Source organism: Hibiscus syriacus, unplaced genomic scaffold (genome assembly GCF_006381635.1).
Source record: "Hibiscus syriacus cultivar Baekdansim isolate YM2019G1 unplaced genomic scaffold, ASM638163v2 tig00110548_pilon, whole genome shotgun sequence".
NCBI lineage: Eukaryota > Viridiplantae > Streptophyta > Magnoliopsida > Malvales > Malvaceae > Hibiscus > Hibiscus syriacus.
This window is the reverse complement of record NW_024062775.1, coordinates 5,941,130-5,962,659: the sequence shown is the minus strand read 5'-3', so window position 1 is coordinate 5,962,659 and position 21,530 is coordinate 5,941,130. Positions and strand designations below refer to the sequence as shown.

At 35.5% G+C, this 21,530-nt stretch overlaps 2 protein-coding genes and 1 pseudogene across 2 annotated transcripts; 1 reads left to right on the top strand and 2 right to left on the bottom strand.

Moving 5' to 3' along the window:
- Positions 1 to 1,450: 1,450 nt before the first annotated feature.
- Positions 1,451 to 2,823, bottom strand: LOC120130480 (probable fructokinase-5). The gene is made up of 4 exons (XM_039147718.1): positions 2,183 to 2,823; positions 1,886 to 2,020; positions 1,685 to 1,801; positions 1,451 to 1,602 (listed from the first exon to the last, which is right to left on the bottom strand). Exons 1-4 carry the CDS (start codon positions 2,783 to 2,785, stop codon positions 1,471 to 1,473), a joined length of 987 nt encoding a protein of 328 aa, XP_039003649.1. The 5' UTR covers positions 2,786 to 2,823; the 3' UTR covers positions 1,451 to 1,470.
- A 1,388-nt stretch (positions 2,824 to 4,211) lies between these two features.
- On the top strand, positions 4,212 to 7,469 carry LOC120130522 (uncharacterized protein At5g43822-like). The gene is made up of 6 exons (XM_039147749.1): positions 4,212 to 4,528; positions 4,619 to 4,737; positions 4,919 to 5,098; positions 5,296 to 5,352; positions 6,373 to 6,437; positions 7,339 to 7,469. The coding sequence occupies exons 1-6, from the start codon at positions 4,397 to 4,399 to the stop codon at positions 7,380 to 7,382; spliced, it is 597 nt and encodes a 198-aa protein (XP_039003680.1). The 5' UTR covers positions 4,212 to 4,396; the 3' UTR covers positions 7,383 to 7,469.
- Positions 7,470 to 7,989: 520 nt separating this feature from the next.
- On the bottom strand, positions 7,990 to 10,002 carry LOC120130686 (annotated as a pseudogene).
- Positions 10,003 to 21,530: the final 11,528 nt, after the last annotated feature.

Sequence of the window (21,530 nt, the reverse complement as noted above, 5' to 3'; positions counted from 1 at the left end):
CTTTGTTAAAAAAATGTTTAAAAGTAAAAAAAAAAATCATTTTTTTTTATTAAGCTAAGATGTTTATAAAATCACAAGTAGCAAATATATGGTCTGTTGTCTTTGGATTCTAATTTCCTTTGAATAAAATTATAGCATATTTAATATTTTATAACTTTTGTTTCATTAAATTCAACGGTGAAATTGACGTGCCATAAAATAATATTATGTCATAATTGAATTTAAAAAAATATTTGTTAAATTTTTAATGATAAAAATATAAACAAAACATAACATTAGATATGTATTTTTTTTAAAATAGTTAGATAACTAAAACGGAAAATGATAGTTAGAGTATTAAACATGTAGTTTACCTGAGATTATATTTATTATTAGTTGTTACTCCTCGCTAATAGAATTAGGGATGAGCATCGAGTGGGGCGAGTTGGTTTTTTGGCCGCCCTGACATTGACCTGAAAATATTTTACTTATACCCGAACTTGTCCTACCCCGATAATTATTAGATTTTCTTCCACCCCAAACTCATCCGGACCTTTATACTAAAATTTCGATCCCAACACGGATGTATTAATATTTTAAAATAATTAAAATAATATATTTTATAATAATATATTTATAATTATTTATTGTATTTTAAACTATTAAAATAATATATTTTATTATAATATATTATATTTTAACAATTAAATGCCTATTTTAACCCTATAAAAATAATTTTTTTAAGTATATATAAGGGTTTATATCGGATCGGGTCGATTATTTTTTACCTTAAACTCGGCCCTCTCCCGCCCCAAACCTACTTGCTATATAACCCATCTTATTCGGCCCAAACCCCAAAAATTCAAAAAGAAAATTACCCTTATAAAATCGGATCGGGTCAAAACTCGTCGGATTCAATATTTTATCCGTCCCTAAATATAATCTATATTCTGATAAACGTTTTGTTAAGAATAACCACATATGAATATGATAATGGACCGTTCTTGTATATATAAAGAAAAACAAAACAATCTCTATTAAGCTACTTTGTCCTCATTAATTCTAATATCAAGAAATGTTATGCCTAAGAATTTGAAACGATGAATTAAAAAAATTAAATGTCTTTCTTTTTTGAAATAATTAAATGACTTTTTCAAATTAATTTTAACTATATAATTTTTAAATAATTTTTTTTTGTTTATAGCACGAACTAATTTATTTCAGCGGTTAAAGGAATCATTGTTATTTTTAGTGATCACGGATACGAGTACCAGCAACTGTAAGGGTGATTGAACGTTTATTGTCAGACGATTAAAGGTATTTAAAACTTATATTACTTTGTAATCCGGTGAAAGATAGGGAAGAGAATGGTAAAATAAACAAAAACAGCAAAGTTTCTTATTCATCACCAAAGCTAGCTACCTAGCTAAGCCAATTACTAAAACCACCAAAGAAAAAGAAGTAGAAATTATTATAGGAAAGAACAGTAACTCATTTAGAGTCTTTGATGAGCTTCTCAGCTTGTGCCTTGTCTGGAAGTGACGGGATGGCTCCCTTTTGAGTTGTGGAAATTGCCCCACAAGCATTGGCAAACAGCAGTGCATCCCTCAGCTTCTGTTCATTCTATTTTCCAAAAAAAATTTATAAAAATCATAATATATATATATATATATATATAATTTTATATATGGGAAAGTATACGTACATCGAAGATGTTTGGATCATTGGCTACGGATAGTAAAAATGAACCAACAAAAGAATCTCCAGCTCCAGTAGTATCGACGGTTTTCACTTGAAAACCATCCACCTTTCCTTTGAATTTCTGCATTAATTTAAACACAGATTCATTAATTATTTTTTCAGAAATTAAAATTATCATTCGAATAAATAAATAAATAAATTATACCTTAGTATAGTATCTACAACCGTTCGGTCCATCGGTCACAATAAGCAACTTGAAATTGTCATTCCATAAAGACAGAACGACATCATCCTTTTGAGGATCTCCTTTGGTAAGAAATTCCACCTCATCATCACTGACCTGAAATTAAAAATATAAATTTTAATAAATATTAAACTAAATAATGTATCTAACGTCAACATTTAAGCAAGAACAGAACAACCTCGGTAATAATAAAGGAATTATAGTTCCTTGTATTTATCTCGTATTAATAAAAAAACCATAAACATTTAAATTGATTACCTTAATGAAATCAGCTTCATTCCATATGCTCTTGATCCCATCCCTAGCAGCCTCATGGGAGGGCCACAAAGGCAGGCGAACGTTAGGGTCATAAGAAAGCAAAACGCCGGCCTGTTTGGCGGCTTTCATGGCCGCCAAGTGAGCCGACCTGCAGGGCTCCGATATCAGACTTATGGATCCGTAATGGAAAATCTTGGCTTGTTTGATGAGATCTAATTTTAATTCGGACTCTTTCAACAGCATGTCGGCGCTAGGGTTCCGATAGAACATGAATTCCCTTTGCCCGTCGGTCTTGAGCGTGACGAATGCTAATGCGGTCCTCGCGTCTTTGTCGAAGCAAATCCCTTCGCTGTTCACTCCGTTCTTCTTCAACAGATTCGCCAACATGTGACCGAATTCGTCGTCTCCGACCTTGCCGATGAAGGCAGCATTGCCTCCGAGCTTAGCGATGGCACATGCAACATTAGCAGGTGCGCCGCCGGGAGCTTTGATGAAAGCGTAAGATTCGGCCAAAGAAACACCGGCGATGTCGGGCACGAAATCGATAAGCATCTCGCCGAACGAGACGATCATAGGACTCTTTGCTGAATTGTTGTTGCTCATCTTTAATGCTAGTTTCAAGTTTCTATCTATGTTTGGTGTCGAAACTTTAACTTCATTCTCTCTAATTTATAGTTTCAGCTTAGATATTTTTAGAGTTTGAATTTAAGTTGAGATCGTATTATTATTATTATTATTATTATTATTATCCTTAAATCTTTTAAATCTTTTCAGTTATTTTTTTTCAATTATTTTTTAATCCAATTTTAGATATATAATCTTCTTTTGCTTTAACTTATCTACCAAATCAACATTGATATTATTTAATTATATTTTATATCCATTACTCTGATAATTATCTGTTTTGATTTATATATATATTATTTATTTTCAAAAAACATTTAATTTTGAGTAAATATTTTTCATTATTATAATATAATTATTTGATCTTTAAATTTGATTATATAATAATAAATCATCAATGAATATATGATGTCGTTTATTAAAAAAACTATATTTTTTTTAAATAGATGGTATTATCTGATTTAATGAAAGATATAAAAACTTATGTAAACAATATTTTCTAAAAAAATAAAATCTTAATTATAATACATAAATAATACATATACTATTGATGTATGTATCAATAAAAATTAAATCTTGAAAGTATTTTCTGTTTCTAGTTGACATTCTACTGATTTTTAGGTGCAGAATCAAATCTTTTTGCTTTAATTCCCCTATACCAATTCAATGTTGATTTCATCTAATAATATTTTACCATAATTATCTGTTTTAATATTTTAAATATTATAGTGATAATTATTTTTAAATAATTTAAATTTTAAATGATATTAGTTATTATAAAAACTAGGGTAAATTACAAATTTGGTAGTTGGACTTCTCTCTCTCCTATTTCACTTTTTGTACTTTAAATCTTTTCAATTTCCTCCCTAAACTTAATACATTGGGTTTTTTATCACTTGGTCGTGAAATAATTAACGCCGTTAAAATGTGTTGTTATATAGATGCAAAACGACATCGCTTTGGTGAAAATTTTATTTTTTAAAATAGCATAGTTTTTAACGTCGTTAACTATTTAAGATAGAGTGACCAAAATAGGAGAATGACCAAAATAGGAGAGAGTAAAATTCAGTGACCAAAAAAAAGAATGTATTAAGTTTAGTGAAAAATTGAAAACTTTTAAAGTTAAGTGAGAAAAATAGGAGAGTTATAAAAGTTCAATGATGAAATTTGTAGTTTACCCTAAAAATTAATCATAAACTCTAAAAGGAATTTAGTGACAAAAACAGAAATATGATAATATATGGATGACTAAATAAGTTATTTTACCCTTGAATATAATACTTGGGTCTGGTCCATTATGACCTAACCCATTACTCAATTGAAACATATAGCCATGGCCCGTCATAAGTCTCTTCTTCATTTGTTCGTTATTCCTTTGCTTTCTTTTATCACGCTGAGCTGATAATTTATTTTCAGAAAAAGTAACCGGATAGCGGGAATAACAGGCCGTTACCGGCGCTATTTTCCGTCGTACTGCTTTTCGCGGCTGCATTCGGCTGTTATTTGTATGAAATTGCTTCACACCGGTATTTAAGCTCTTAACGCTGTCGGACGGTGCCGCCATCGACGCCGCCGCTATTGAAAACCCCGATGGAATCCATGATAAAGAAATATCAGCAGAAATTCAAAAAAGCAAAAGATGAAATGAGTAAATGGGACGACATTCAATCTCGATTAATTTCTCAGTTCCAAAATGCTTCTTCTATTATTGCCAGATTACAGGTCTAACCTAATATTTTCCTCTCTCTCAACTTCCTATTCATTTATTTATTTATATTTCTTTAATACAAGTTCTTTATTTATTTTTATCAGATTATTCAAAACACTAAAAATTATGCGAGTTTAAATTCAATTGGAGGAATCGAAGTTGCAGTGATGCAAAAGCAGATGGATTCTTTGCAAACTATTTTACTTTCCATGAGAAATACCATGTAAGTGTTTAATCTTTGTTTGTTTGACGGAGTCTTTTGCTATTTGTTATTTGGTATATTTGCTTTTTTAGAATATAAATAGTAGTTTGATTAATTAATTAACTGAAATTTGTAAAGGTCTTAGATAAAATAACGAATTAGGTTTTTTTAATGCGTCTTTATATTTATGTTTTTATTGCAGTGAAGACTTTCGGGCTGTTGTTCTTTCTCTTGAGAAGCTTCAGTATGATGGTAAACAGCTTGCAAAAGGGAGCTCTAATCAGATGAACAAAAAACAATTGCAACATAGAATTGGCGTAAAACCTACTCTTACTAATTGCATTGATGGCCTTGTACTTCTCCATGAAATGCACCTTGCCGAGTAATTAACAGTTTCATCTTTCAAAAAATTTAGAATGAATTTTTTCTTCTTCTTTTTATTGCTTCATCTTTAGGTTTCCGTTGATTTTTCATGATTGCACTTTTCACTATATTAGGTTTGAAGAACATGCTTTGATTCACTTTTGGTCAAATTTGAGGTAGCTAGATTCTAAATGACTGATTATTTATGTTTGCTAGGTACCTACTTAAATCGTCATTGGTTTCTGCTCTTTCAGCTCTTGCCTTGAAACCAAAGTAAGGAGAACTCATTATCTTGCTCTTGCAATTCAAAATTGTCAATAAAACTGTCCTGATATATATATATATATACACACACACACTTTTTTGGATCGTTGGATGAGTGAAAATGGATGGCTGAGATTAATAGTGGGAAATGAGGAGGTTTTTAAGAAAAAGAAGAGGAAGTGGATTATCCTTACTTTAAAAGTTTTAATCTCAGCCATTAAAACTCAGTTTACCCAACGATCCAAAAAAGTGTAAAACTTGCAATTTGCAAATTTTACATTGTAGTTCAGATGATTCCCTGTAAGGCGCTTGTAGGCATCATGCCAAAGCATTTTGAGGGCAAGGGTGTGCCATGGTGGAGTCATTCCCACTGTTGTGCCCTCATAAATGATTGGACCCTTAAAGAGTCCAATAGAATACGGTGCTTCCAAAATATTATTGTTGTTTAGATAGCATAAGTATGATAAGTAAAATTTATGTTCATGTATACTTTAGTTTCTAAAGCTTACTTCTTTAGCTTGCCTACTTTTTGTTATGTAACAAATGAGATAATACTCGAGTAAGATTGTAAGAATATGAATGTAAACTAAAATTGAAAAAAAATCTTTGTATCTTTATTTTGAGGAATTGTGGCTATCAGTTTTTATTTTATTATAACGAGAACCGCACTACAATATTTAGCAAATTCATTAAAATCTTCTTGGTTGACTGTGTAATCCATTAAAGTGTTCACATGAATTTATTCGGATGAACTAGATGACAAATACAGTGAAATGAAAGTTCATAATCCTAATTCCATGCAATAAAATATCAAGAAGTTATTTCCACATTTTTTAAGGTTAAGGCTTATTTGGATGTTCTATTAATTGTGCTTATTCATCCTTTTCCAACATGGAGATATGAGTTTTTTGTTCACTTGCTTCTTGGTTTGTTAAAATAAATTTATTTAACCTCCTAAAAGAAAGGAATTAATTTTTCAACTTTCTTTAAGACATGGCTTTATAATTGTTATGTTTCCTTGATTTGCAGTTCGGGTGATCTGGGTGCACTTCACCAGCTTTTGGTTGATCAACCCAATATACTAAGCGAGGAAGGTACACTCTGGACAAAGCTAGATAGATTTGTTGTTTGTTTTTTTGCTTTAGTTACCTTCTTGATCAACACAGTATACTAAACATGGAAGGGTTACCTGGCCAAAGTTAGCCATATATATTTTGCATGTGTTTAGCTTTAGTTACCTTGATTTATTAATAATAAGTGACGATTTTTTTTTTGGAATAACAATACAATCATATTTTATTGAGAGTTACAATCATACAAATAGGTGGAGACTGCTTCTTCTTCTTCTTTTAAACTCCGGTAAATGCTATAGTAGAAGAATTGATCATTATCAGGTACCTAACCTTGTCAAGCAAGCATTTCTAAAATTTCACTTTTCATTTGTACACTTCACCAAGACCGGAATCAACAAGGATTGGAAAGGTCAACTAGAATTAGATCAAAGTGTAATTTCTTGCAAAGAAAATACTACAAATTTAGAGTGGTAGGAGTCACATCTTCTGTGGCACTCTCATAGAATTCCTAGTCTCCATTACACCGGGAAACAGAGCCCAATTAAGCAAATCCCTGGTCCCGGAGTAACCATGCTCATTAATAGCAGAAATTAGTCCTTTCTATAGTTATGTAAGATAATGGATACGAGTATTTTTTATACTCGAATGAGAAGATACCTCAATACATTCATGTTACTATCGAATTGGACAAATTTCTGTTTAGCCTTGTTGAGAAGTATATACAAAATGGTGTCATAGTAGCTTCAACTAATAGAATTACATTAGCAAATAGTAATGACTGTAACTTTTAGCTTTATACTAGTAACGACTGCGATCTGTTTGCCGTATCTTTTTCTTCTTCCATTTCTTTTTGCAGTTTAATCATATTGTATTTATGCGTAACAGGTTCTAACTACTGCTTTCTCATATACTCCTTTTGCAGTACAATCCATCTTTGACATCGTATTTGCGGAAGAGATATGTTGATTTTTATACACAACTTCTGATTCCCTGGTTTTGTTGAAGTGGTGCTATGGCCGAAGCAAGTGCAATAATGGAAGTCGCAATTTTCAAAGGCAAAAGCAAACGGTACAACTTAAAACCGTTTGTACTGAACTTTATTGCGTAATTCAGATTAAGTTTTTTTTCTTTTTCCCAATTACTTCGACCACTTGTTTTATGAACAAAATAACTTGGCTTTTGCAACATGGAAACCAGAATTCTTCCATGCAAATTATCATTAAATTTATCGAATTATGTTCAAATGATCGTTTTGGTCTTTAAACTTTTAAAAATTTATAAAATGATCATTAAATTTAATGAATTATTTTTACATTTGTTAATTTAATGATTATTTTATCATTTTTTAATGAAATTTAATGATCATTTTATAATAATTAAAAAATTTAATGATTGTTTTTTCAAAAGTTTAATGATTAAAATGATCATTTGAACGTATTTTCAGTGACCTCTAATTTATGTGCTAAATAAAATAAAATGAAATAAAAGGTTTTAATATTTTATTTTATTAGCGACAAAAATGAAGGTCGAAAAGTAAAGGACGTTCTCTAAATTTTCAGGATTCAGTCCGCTATCACTTGTAATGTTTCAAAGTACGTGCCGACCAGTAATCACCACAAGAGCACTCGGAATCTCTAAAATGATGAAACCTCTTTGCATCTCTGACGATAATCTCTCGTCCCACCACTTTTGACATAAACTTGAATGCATTATGGAAATCCCCACAAATCCCAAGGTTCTCGAATACCCTCACGGTGGCTCAACGAGGAAGCCTCATGAGCGCGAAAGCTACGCGAGCTTCTCGCTGTGTGCGACAGGACACGTCTTTCTGGTCCGACTCTATATCTTGTAGCACAACTTTGTGTCTGGAACATAACCGTCTTCTCATTTCCTTGAATGCATTATGGAAATCCCCACAAATCCCAAGGTTCTCGAATACCCTCACGGTGGCTCAACGAGGAAGCCTCATGAGCGCGAAAGCTACGCGAGCTTCTCGCTGTGTGCCGACAGGACACGTTCTTTCTGGTCCGACTCTATATCTTGTAGCACAAACTTTGTGTCTGGAACATAACCCAGTCTTCTCATTTCCAGCATCAATTTGTCAAGGTAATTGTAAATTGCTTGCACCTCAGGGTCACAGTGTCATCAACCGATAAAACATGGACTTGTTCTCAACCTCCACCCAACTACACCCAGGTTCCTTGCATACCACTGTCTCTCATTAGTTTCCGTGCGTTTGCAGCGTCGTTCCACCGTCCAGCAGTAGCATACATATTAGACAAAAGCATGTAGCTTCCATCATTTGTGGCACCAGTTCGATTAGTCGTTCAGCGGCTTGGATCCCCAAATATACATTTCCATGAGTCCGGCATCCAGCAAGAAGAGCCTCCCAAACTGCAGCACCTGGCTCAAAAGGCATTGACGAAATCACATTATTTGCTTCTAGGAACTTTCCAGCTCGACAAAGCAGATCAACGAGGCGGGCGTAATGATCTTCACCTAGGGTTATCCCGTAAAGCCTATGCATTGAAATGAAATAATACTGCCCTTCTTTAACTAAACCCGCATGGCTACAAGCAGATAGAATTGTGAGGAAAGTAATCCGATCAGGTGATATGCCAGCATCCAACATCTGCTCGAAATGTTCTAATGCTTGTATACCATGCCCATGCTGGCCGAGAGCTGCAATCATGGCATTCCAAGAGACTGAATCCACACATGGCATTGTAAGGAACAGCACATTAGCAGCTTCCACAACACCACACCTTGCATACATTGTAATCAATGAATTTCCAGCCCAAAGGCTTGAATCGAGCCCCAAGCGAACAAGTTGAGCATGGAGTTGACGTCCATTCTCCAATGCTCCTAACATGGAACAAGAAGTGATTGCTCCAGCAAGTGCATAATCACATGGCTGAAAACCCTCTGATTTCATCGGGTTAAACAGCTTTAAACCCTCCTCTCCAAACCCATTTTGAGCTAATCCCGATATCATAACAGTCCACGTCAAATGGTTCCTCTCCGGCATCTTCCTAAAAAACAACCTACCTTCATCTATACAGCCAGCATTCACATTGCCAGATAAGATTGCATTCCACGAAACAAGGTCTCTTACCGGCATGCTATCAAAAATCCGGCACGCCCAATCCACTTTATCAATTTTCCAATACAATGTAACTAATACATTATTCACAGGCAATGAAAATTCAGGTGTAGGCTTAGCTTCTGTCCTTAAAACATAACAATGCACCTGCTTTCCGAGATGAAACAATCGGGCATGCACGCAACAACTAATAATGCTAGTGTATGCAAATTCGTCTTGTTTAACACCAAATACATCTTTCTAAACATATCTAGAGCTTCTTCATACGTCCATGGAATTGCTTGCACTGCATTGCTCTATTCACAACAAGAGCCAATCCACCTAAAACAGAGGTGAAGTGAAATCATCGGGCCTAAATTCGTCACGTAACATCTGGCGAAACAGTTCGATACAAGCATGGCCATCTTCATTGCGTGAATACCCCGTGATCATCGCGTTGTAGAAAACGCTGTCCCGGATGCTCAGAGGGGTTTCTTCAAACATCTTCCGCGCTGTTCTAACGTCGCCCGACCAAGAATAAGCCTAAACCAAAGTCGTTCTTCAAACAATATCTGGTTCGAGAATTTTATCAAACAGGTGGGGAGCGTAGATGATCCTTGATGATTTGCTGCAGACATCGATCAGACGGTTGAGAATGTGGCCACGTGTTAGGAAATAAACCCAGTACAAGTAATTTCCCTATAACCAGATTAGTGAGAATGCGAAATAAAAGCGGAAAAATAATACCCGAAATTTGATAACGGAGTTCAGCCAATTTATGCTTACGTCTCCGGACTGCTGCAGATCTTTTACTAAGAGAAATTTACAGGTGTTTACACACACACTTGAGAGAGAACTAGAAGATTTTGGATGATTTTGAAGCTAAATGAGCTAGGGTTTTATAGTTAAAACTTAGGGACTAATATTGTAATTAAAAATAAAAATATTTGGGCAGCCCCCCCTCCCCAATTTGTTTTAGCAGCCGCTGCTACTTAGCCCAACTTGTTCTTTAATTTCAACAATCTCCCACTTGAAGACTGATTTCAATCTGTCTTCACACCTCGATCGATGCAGCAGTATTTCTGGTCTTTTATTCTAGCATGCCAACTGAAGCTGAACACAACTTCAGTTTGTCCGTAGTTACCGTCTTTGTTAACATGTCTGCTGGATTTTGAGCTCCACTGATCTTTTCAAGTTTCAAAATCCCATCTTCCAGAAGAGACCGAATAAAATGATATCGCAATTGTATGTGCTTCGTCCTGGAATGAAAAGACGGATTCTTCGCTAGATGATAGCACTTTGACTGTCGCAATACAAGACATTGTTTTCTTGTTTCTTGCCTAACCATTCAAGAACTTTGGAGCCAGACCATCTCTTTGCTGGCTTCCGTAACAGCGACATATTCTGCTTCGGTTGTGGAGAGAGCAACTATCTTCTGTAGTTGAGAAACCCAACTCACTGCGGTTCCTCCTAGAGTATAGACATACCCTGTAGTGCTTCTTCTGATGTCAACATTTTCCGGCTAAGTCAGCATCTACATAGCCTGTCATATCGTATCCACCTTTGAAACAAGTGCTTTGTTTGTGGTACCTCGCAGATATCTGAGGATCCATTTGACTGCTTCCCATTTTTGCCTGGATTATTCATGTACCTGCTAACAGCTCCCACTGCTTGAGCAATATCTGGTCTAGTACAAACCATGGCATACATCAGACTTCCAATTGCTGAGGCATACGGCACCTTCACCATGTGCACGTTCTTCCTCCGTCTTGGTGACTGTTCTTTGGAGAGTCTGAAATGAACACCTAAAGGTGTATTTACTGGTTTAGCATCTTGCATGTTGAACCTGGAGAGTACTTTGTTGATGTACTCAGCCTGTGATAACATCAAAGTCCCCGACTTTGTCTCTCTTGTCCTCATCCCAAGAATCTGCTTTGCAGCCCAGATCCTTCATAGCAAACTGCTTCGACAATTTTGCTTTAAGTGTATAATCTCTTGCATGTTTGAGCCTGCAACGAGCAGTCATCACGTACAATAATAAAATAATGCTGTTGCGAACCTCTTGATGTAACAACAATGATCTGCTTGCATCTGTAAAACCACTACTACCCATGAAACTATCGAACTTCTTGTACCACTGTCTAGGAGCTTGTTTAACCCATACAGCTCTTCTTCAACCTGCATACCAGGTTTTTCTTGCCTGCCTCTATGAAGCCTTCTGGCTGCCTCATATAGATTTCTTCCTCCAAATCACCATGAAGGAAAGCTGTCTTTACATCTAACTGCTCAAGATGTAAATTTTCTGCAGCTATAATTTCAACACCAGTCTGATTGTAGACAGTTTCACGACTGGAGAGAAAATTTCATTGTAATCAATACCTTTTTTGCTGAAAGCCTTTGACAACCAATCTTGCTTTGTAACGTTGCTCCCATCGTGCTCTTCTTTGATCCTGTAAATCCACTTGTTATGGAGCGCTCTCTTGCCTGGTGTAATTCAGCTAATTCCCACGTTTGATTTGACATAAGCGAGTCCATCTCTCATCTTTCATGGAAGACTCCCACTTGACTGAATCCTCCACTTGCATTGCTTCATCATAACACTCTGGTTCACCATTGTCAGTCAGCAACAAGTAGTGTAAGAAGGTGAATACCGTTGGTTGGTTTAGGAATTCTGGAGGAGCTCTCATTCTGGTGTGCCTGGTTCTTCCTCTTGAACTGCTTCAGGACTAATCTGAACATCATTTCTAGAAATCTCCTCGAACTCAGCAATTCCTTTGTTTCAGCCTCGGTATTACTTGATTCTGCGGTTGACCTGTCTTTGTACATCACATTTTCATTGAAAATGATGTCTCTGCTTCTGATGATCTTTCGATTTCGTAGTCCCAAAACCGGTAACCGAACTCATCACCGCCATAACCAACAAAGGCACATTTGTTGGACTTAGCATCAAGTTTACTTCTTTCAGCAGAGTCTATGTGTACATAAGAAATACAACCAAACACTCTTAAGTGTGAAAGGTTTATTTCTTTCTTGCTCCAAGCTTCCTCTGGTATTCCGCCATCCAAAGGAACAGAGGGCCCACGTTGATCAGGTAAGCTGCAGTATTGATAGCTTCAGCCCATAGAAATTTGGGCAATCCGGCATGTATCCTCATGCTTCTAGCACGTTTCATTCAGAGTTCTGTTCATGCGCTCTGCTACGCCATTCTGCTGCGGTGTTATGGGAACTGTTTTCTCCATCTTAATCCCATTGTTTGCGCAGAAATCTCTGAATCTACTGTCTCTGTACTCCTCCATTGTCAGACCTCAACCTCTTGACTTTCAAACCTCTCATTTTCCCCCATGGACTTCCATTTTCTGAAGGTATCAAAGACTTCTGATTTCTTCTTCAGAAAATAAACCCACACCTTCCTTGTTGAATCATCAATGAAGGTGACATAATATAGTGAGCCTGCAAGAGATGGAACTGGGATGGTCCCCATACATCAGTATGAATCAATTCTAACCTTTCTTCCTTGGGTGCCTTGCCAATCTTTGCAAAACTGACTTTCTTTTGTTTTCCAAAGATGCAGTCCTCGCATAGTCCGACATCCACATTCTTTAGATCCGCAGCTTCCCTTTTGACAGAAGTATCTTCATTCCTTTCTCGCTCATATGGCCAAGCCTTTGGTGCCATAGGTTTGATTTTCCATCAGCATCTGCTACTGCAATGATATTCTCTAAATTTGAGGTTACATAGAGAGTACCAGTCTTCTTACCACGAGCAATGACGAGTGCTCCTTTGGTAATCTTCCATTCACAACCTGAAAAGGTTGTACTATATCCTTCTCCATCAAGCTGTCCAACAGAAATCAGATTTCTTTTGAGGCCAGGAATATGTCTCACTCCTGTCAGCTTCCAGGTGGTCTGGTTTGGCAGCTTTAGTCGGATATCTCCTTTTCCGACGATCTTCAAGGTTTTCATCATCAGCAAGATGAACCTTCCCAAAATCACCACTGATATAGTTCTCCATGATTTCTTGGCATGGGGTGGAGTGGAAAGATGCCCCTGAATCCAAGATCCATGATTCAATCGGACTGTTGACGCTTAGAATCATGGCATCACCTGTCTCCTCTGTCACGTTGGCAGATTCCTGTGCACCGGTATCTTTCTTCAGTGCTCGTCAATCTCTTTTAAAGTGACCTTTCTTGCCACAATTATAACAGTAAAATCTTTCTTTCCCGTTCTGGATTTTTCCCGTCTGGATTTGGATCTGCCACGATTTGAATTTCTTTCTGAAGTTCTCCCTCTGGACTCCGTGTGCAAGGCTGAGGAGGTTGATGCTTCACCCGATTCTCTCCGTCGAATTTCTTCGCTCAGTACCAGATCCCGAACATCGTCGAATTTCAATTTACTATTTCCCGACGAGCTGCTAACTGCTGTAACAGTAGCATTCCAACTGTCTGTAGAGATGATAAGAGAATTAAAGCTCGAACTTCATCATCGAATTCAATTTCCACAAACTCAACTGGGTTGTGATTGTGTTGAGTTCATTCAGGTGTTGAGCCACTGATGCCCCTTCCGTCATCCGCAAATTGAATAATCGCCTCATCAAGTGAACTTTGTTTGAGGCCGATGGCTTCTCATACATACTGGAGAGAGCTGCCATAAGACCTGCCGTGGTCTTTTCCTTTGCTATGTTGAAAGCAACATTTCGGGACAACGTCAGTCGGATAACTCCGAGGGCTTGTCTGTCGAGAAGAGCCCAGTCTTCATTCTTCATGCCCTCTGGTTGCTTTCCTGAAAGAGGTTGATATAGATTTTTCTGATACAGAAAATCTTCAATCTGCATCTTCCAAAAGCCAAAGTCCGCACCATCGAACTTTTCAATTTTCACCTTCCCTTCGTCTGCAGCCATCGCTCCCACTCGAATCTGGCTTCGTTTGGATCGTTTCTGACAATTTCTGCGAACCGCAGTGTATTAGAACACCTCCGTCGACAAACTCGTATCGCCGACCGAATTTCACTATTCACGAAATTCACTATTCACGTGAATAGTAATGAATAGTAACCTCGCAGAAAATTGACAAAATTCACAACCAAAAGTTCTGATTACCAGTTGTTAGGAAATAAACCCAGTACAAGTAATTTCCCTATAACCAGATTAGTGAGAGTGGATGGTTTGGGCTAGGAAGAAAGGGGCGGAAGTTAGGGGGTAACATAGTTGCAGCTGGGAAGCGAAACGATTGGCTACAGTACGGATGAATTCTGGACTCATCATGGCGTACACGGTCGATTCTCATGGTTATTGTAATACAAGGTCCATTCCACGTTACTTTAATTTCATATTTCACCTTTATATACTTAGGGTGCGTTTGGTTCACGGAATGTAAGATTACCAGTGGAAATAGAAGATTACCAGTGGAAATAGAAGATTACCAGGGAATAAGATTACTGAGAATGTTGTATTTTGTGTTTGGTTGGTTTAGCAGGAATGTAAAATTACCGTGTTTGGTTAAAAGAATAAAATATTATTGGAATGTATATTTGACCATATTGTTCTTATTATATATTTGTATAATATTACAAATTGTAAAATATTTATATATTTTCTTTAAAAAATTAAATTCATAATATTTATATAATTTTTTTACAAAATAAAAAAATATAAAAAATGTTTACTGAAAGGGTAAAAAAAAATTTAACCCCTGAACTTCATATAAAATTTTAATTATAGATTTTTTTTGTAAATCTAAAATAATTTAAGGATAAATTCGTAATTTAACTTTCGTAGAATTTTTATTATTTAATGACAGAATAATGATATTTTTGAAAAAAAATAAAAAATTTAAGGGCATTTTAATCCAAAATACCGGTAATGTTACAATACCTAAGGGAAGGGAGGTAATGACATTCCTGGTAATATACCCCAAAAAAATCTACTATTGGTAATAAAACATTACCGGGAATGAGAATCCCGACCAACCAAACATGAGAATGTGGGATTCCCATCAATCCTTGAACCAAACACCCCCTTAGGGTTTAAAACTTTATTTAACCGATCAAATAACCGAATATTATTTTATTTTAAAATTTTAATTTTGAACAATTATATTTATGAAGTGTATATTTATCGATAATTAAAAATAATTAATAAATATTATTCTTATAATTACCTTAAACTATTAAAAAATGTTTTTTATCCGCAAAATTGAGTTTCTTCCATTAACCTTTGCTTTAAATATATTGTTTAAATATTTCTCAAAATTGTGTAATATTTTAAGTATAATTTTTAATTAAACGTTTTTTTTTCCTTTTTCTTCAATTATAAATTCAATATCCATTACAAGTAAAATTATATTTTCTACCTCTCTAAATCGAAATTATTTAAAGAAATATTATACTGAAATATGATTTTCATTCAATTATGTATTATTACGTTAATTCATATTTGTATTTATAAGCCTTGGATGTGTTGGTTACGATTGTTTTGAACGTACATTCATTTTAAAACAATACATAATTTTGAAAATATTATCTAAGAAAGATTTTTTTTAATTATTTGTTTTAAAAATTGTTGATGGATTTAAGCATAATTGTTTTTGGGAAAATAGACTTGAGTATAATTTAAAAAAGTTAAGAGATAATTGCATCATGTGTCCCTAGTTTATGATCCTCATTTAAATTGGTCCCTAAATTTTTAAACATTTTAATTTTGTAACACCCCAATTTAGGGACTAAATTTAAGAAATTATAAAGTGGTGAATTTAATTTGGTATTTTGAAAGAAATAATGGGTTAAATTGCAAAATTTCAAAGTTGATAGACCGTTTTAAGAAGTGCAGGAAGTTTAGTGACTAAACTCATGGTTTACCCATTTTTATTATGGATGAATTATAAACCCCATTTACCGTACCCAGTTTCCAGTCTTCCTCTTCCCCTCAACCCCTCTTTCAACTCCGATCTACTCGCCGTCTGACCTCCGATCGACGAGCTGAAACCACCATCGTGTTCATTGTCGAGCGAGGAACAAAACCCCTCAAAGCTTTTGTCGTGAATCGTCGCCGTTCGTCGTTAATTTTAGTCGGAAGTATCATCGGTAATAACTTAATTTCAATTGGTTTTTCGTCGATTCACGACGATCCGAGCATCCATTTACGACACCTCCCGCACCATCGTGTTCCTTGCATCGTTCCGAGTCTGCCGGTGTCATCCTTGGTCTCCGTAGACGGCTGCGCTTGAGGAGGTGAAGCGCGGTCAAAGTTTTCGATTTGTTGAAATCGAGCTCTCTGCCGTTCAAAATTGTGAACCGAGCTTTGTAAGTATCTCGAAATCGCTCAAAATAATTTTTAGGATTTTTTTCCGGGAATTTAGCACTGTTCATGCGCCCCCACGCGCCGCCACTGCGCGTGGGGAAGGAAAAAGTGTTCGGTTTGACCGATTTTGAAACTGTTTTGACCGGTTTGACCGGTCACAACCCGACCCGTTGACCAGCGTTGACCACTATTGACCAAAATTTGACAAGCTTTGACCGGGCATTAAACGACCTTTGACTTTGACCGAGTATACCTATCCTGACATTTTTCGACGTTCCAAATCCGATTTCACAATCTGTTTTTCAAAATTCGGACCCAAAGGCCTCGATATTGGCAGTCAAACCCGTTGACTTTGATTTTGACCGAAAATTCCAAATTTCTGAAAAGTCATATTTTATGCTTTCGAAGTCCTGAATCCGAAGTCCGTTTTTCCAAATTCGAAACCAGTAAGTTGTTTTTCACTGATTTATCACCCGATTCGATCCGTTTATTATAATTAAGCATCGTTTTTTTATATAATTTATGTTGATATGTATCTGAGGAATTATTGGAAGTTGAATTCAAGATCGAGGGGGTTCAAATGGAATTTATTGGTCGATCAGTATTGTACGGAAATCGAGGTAATACTTTACTACCTCTTTATGCTTTATAGAACATGTTGGTATTGGTAAATGCATGAATGGAAATGTTTGGTCTCATATGTGTAATTAATGAAGATCTACACTAGATACGAATACGGTAGAAAGTAGGTAACTGAATATGGCTCGGATGACTATTATAAGAAATTGAAGGACAGTTGGAATTAAATTACAAGTTCTGGAATTAAGTGATAAAAGAATCAGCCATAGATATGTAGATTATAATTTATCTCATTAAATGTACTTAGATGATAAATTATGAGAATATTTTGATTAGGTAAAATTACAAAATTACCCTTATATTGGAAAATGACAAGAATTGTCCCTGGAAGTGGATTAATAAATCTGAAAAGAATTATTGATCTGCTAAAACTATTGATGTGCATAAGAAATGTTAGTTTTACTTGGAAATTATGGATAACCGGTTTTTTAACCTTAAGAAGGTTTATGCTAGATACTAGAAGTCTTTTAAGAAATCATTTCAAGATCAAAGAATGTTCGAGGAAGCAATTAATCATAGGATATCTATATTATATTATTTTCGTTAAGAGCTAATATCGAAATTATCTGGTTAAGAAATTACAAAAATGCCCTTGAGAGGTAAAATAGTCAGAGTTAACCCTGAAGGAGAAAGTACTTTGAGGATTTGTACTTAACTCGATTAAGTACGAATTTAATTATTAAGATCCTGTCTTTGTAAAGAAAAATTCAAGATTTTTCGTTTGTAAAATCTGAGTAGGCACTTAACCCGAAAATATCCGAGTTATGAGTAAATACCTAAAGAACAATTTTTCGGAGGGTGCTCTTTTATCAGAATTGTTCGAAAGGACTGGAATAGATGATAAATTGGAATTAAATAATAAGTCCGGATGGAGGGAAAAGATTGAAATACCGCAAATCTGTAAAATGACCCAAATACCCATGTTATGGAAATGACCCAAGAATATCACCAAGCTCAGGAATGATTGGATATACTCGAGCTCTGAAATGAATGGAATAAAACTGAGCATCAAAATGACCAAAATACCCTTATGGCCTATATTAAGTAAATATCTTGGATTAATTAAGGAATCCAAATAAGCATAGGTGTTGTACTACCTTTAGAAGGTTATGGAACAAAGCTTAAGTGAGTTCATCAATCTTAATGATATGTCAGTACCTGAAAGGTATAGATGTTACTTGAATGTTTGTTCGCATTCTTAAGTTTGGTTCGATGATAATTTTGGAAGTACTCAGCCCAACCCAACTCTATATCGCCTTCGGTACTAAGAAATATATATATTCATTAGACAAATAAACCTCGAAGACCAAATTGAATTTAACGGAAGTATAATATGTATACGAATTTCAGAAACGTCTGGATTACCCTAGAAAAACCCCGAAGTATCTGAAATGGACTTGAATGGTAAATGAACTAAGTAACCTCAAAGACTGAGGATTAAGTAAGAGATTAGAATAAGTTTAGAAACTCGGATGAACTTATATGATGTATCATCCCTATGGATTATGAACAATAAATCAAGTACGTCAACATTTCCTGGTATAGTTGAAACATGGAAATGAAATAAAGACCATTAGAATATTTATTTGCCTCCTTAAGATTTATTCAGTGATGACTCAGAAGATGACCTGTGGATAAGAATATTTGGTATTAAAGAGTAAATACCCTGGAAGGTTAATGAATTGACAAGTTGGTAAGTATTGGTTATGGGAGCTATTCATCTGGAGTTGTTCGATAATCGGATTAATCGTCGTAGATTGTAAAGATTCTGAATACCTTCAAATTTTGTAGAGATTCAGAAAAGTGTTCGAATAAGATAATCCCGATAAATCATATCCTGAATAACTGATGATTCTGTCAGTTAATGAACTTTTCAAATAGTTTTTCTAACTTCCGACATTCTATCGATAAACTGAAGATTTGTGTCTCTCTACCCGATAAGATTATCCAATATCTCTGAATAATATCTGTAAACTCTGGTGTGTTCCCTAATCATATAAATATTTTATCTGATTTCAAACTTGAATTCTGTTCTGATATATGACTTGAATTCTGTTCTGATTTCTGATCTGGATTCTGTTCTGAAATCTGTTTTGATTTCTGATATCTCCGTTTAATGACGGAAAAATGTTTTAATTTGGGGTATTGTTGAAGGAAGTATTTCTGCAGGTTCCTCGGCTTTGTGCTCAGGGCCTTATATGATGTGTTGGGTTAGGTGTATGGTTCCTGGGGAACTTACACATTCTGATGTGATGGGATGGGGGTATATATATATATGTGTGCGTGTTTTAAAAGATCTGTATCTTTTTACTGGTTTTACGGGAACACACTAGATAACCTATTCTGATCTCCTAAACTCAGTCATCCGAAATATTTGTCTGAACTGAAAGCTCATTGTCCGTTACCATCTGAAATATCAGTAGGATCTCTGCTCGGTATAAAAATATGTAAATGTTCGGAAATAATAAGGATATGTATGTTTATTTGTATCTGCACGTTCTTCAGCATCATCTGGTAGTTCTGTATTACTGAGCTTTTCGAAGCTCACTCTAATACTCACCTTTTCAGGTTAAAAGAATTGTACCAGTGCATCTATCGACTTCAGTAAGGGAGTTCTTCCGGCGTTGTTGCAGAGTATGGTACATGTGATTAGGGGGCATGTAATTGTATTTTGATTTATATACGAGTCTGGAAATCTGTTTTATTTTTAAATAGCGACAACTAATTTTATTAGTTTACATGTACTGAAAAAAAAGGTTTTAAAATTTCTGCTATTTTTACAGTAGGTCGCTCCGGTGGCCCAAATGTGATACCCTGGATCGGATCTGGTTACCCTTATCGGTATGTGAGGGTTATATTTAGTGGTATCAGAGCTTTGGTTTAAGTCAAAAAATTTCAAGATAGACCGGCCGGTCGAATGTCAAAATATGTCTGATCAGTACATGCCCTTAGACTGCAATCGTACCTCTCTGAGCCGGAACTCCAGAGCTGAGTCCCTATCTGTAGCGAGTAAACCAAAGTTTCTATCTATTAAGGTTATACTTGTACAAAAAGGAATACAAGTAACATCTGTTTAAACATTGTGAAGTACCTCACGATCCATGTGAGAGTTATTTATCTGAAAAATTCTAACTTGACTCCAGAAATGAAATTGGGATATGCTACTGCTCTATAAGCTTATTCTCACGACCAAGACTGAATTGATTACTCAAGAAAATTTTCGTTCAGATTCTTTTATTGAAATGAGGAAAAGTTATGATAAGAATGTATGCTCAGCTGGTTAAGGATTAGTGGATGATTCATACTTTTGTAAAAGCTACTTAAAGATATGAGAGAACTGATAGAATTTTTATTTCTGCAATTATGTGATATGAGTGATTTCGAGGACGAAATTCTTTTAAGGATGAGAGAATTGTAACACCTCAATTTAGGGGCTAAATTTAAGAAATTATAAAGTGGTGAAATTTAATTTGGTATTTTGAAAGAAACAGTGGGTTAAATTGCAAAATTTCAAAGTTGGCAGACCGTTTTAAGAAGTGCATGAAGTTCAGTGACTAAACTCATGGTTTACCCATTTTTATTATGGATGAATTATAAACCTCATTTGCCGTACCTAGTTTCCAGTTTGTTTCCAGTTTTCCTCTTCCCCTCAACCCCTATTTCAACTCCGATCTACTCGTCGTCTGACCTCCTATCGACGAGCCGAAACCACCATCGTGTTCGTTGTCGAGCGAGAAACAAAACCCTCAATGTTTTTTTCATGAATCGTTGCCGTTCGTGGTTAATTTCAGTCGGAAGCATCGTCGGTAATAACTCAATTTCAATTGGTTTTTCATCGATTCACGACGATCCGAGCATCCGTTTACGACACCTCCCACACCATCGTGTTCCTTGCATCGTTCCGAGTCTGCCGGTGTCATCCTTGGTCTCCGTCGACGGTGGCGCGTGAGGAGGTGAAGCGGTCAAAGTTTTCGATTTGTTAAAATCGAGCTCTCCGCCGTTCAAAATTATGAACCGAGCTTTGTAAGTATCTCGAAATCGCTCAAAATAATTTTTAGGATTTTTTTCCGGGAATTTAGCACTGCTCACGCGCCGCCACT

Excerpts from the sequence above, each read along its gene's own strand:
- LOC120130480 (XM_039147718.1), bottom strand. The coding sequence starts at position 2,785 with ATGAGCAACAACAATTCAGCAAAGAGTCCTATGATCGTCTCGTTCGGC. Across the intron at positions 2,021-2,182 it reads ATGAAGCTGATTTCATTAAG|GTCAGTGATGATGAGGTGGA; the intron begins GTAATCAATTTA and ends TTTTAATTTCAG. Across the intron at positions 1,603-1,684 it reads ATGATCCAAACATCTTCGAT|AATGAACAGAAGCTGAGGGA; the intron begins GTACGTATACTT and ends TTTGGAAAATAG.
- LOC120130522 (XM_039147749.1), top strand. The coding sequence starts at position 4,397 with ATGGAATCCATGATAAAGAAATATCAGCAGAAATTCAAAAAAGCAAAA. Across the intron at positions 4,529-4,618 it reads CTATTATTGCCAGATTACAG|ATTATTCAAAACACTAAAAA; the intron begins GTCTAACCTAAT and ends TATTTTTATCAG. Across the intron at positions 5,099-5,295 it reads CATGAAATGCACCTTGCCGA|GTACCTACTTAAATCGTCAT; the intron begins GTAATTAACAGT and ends TATGTTTGCTAG.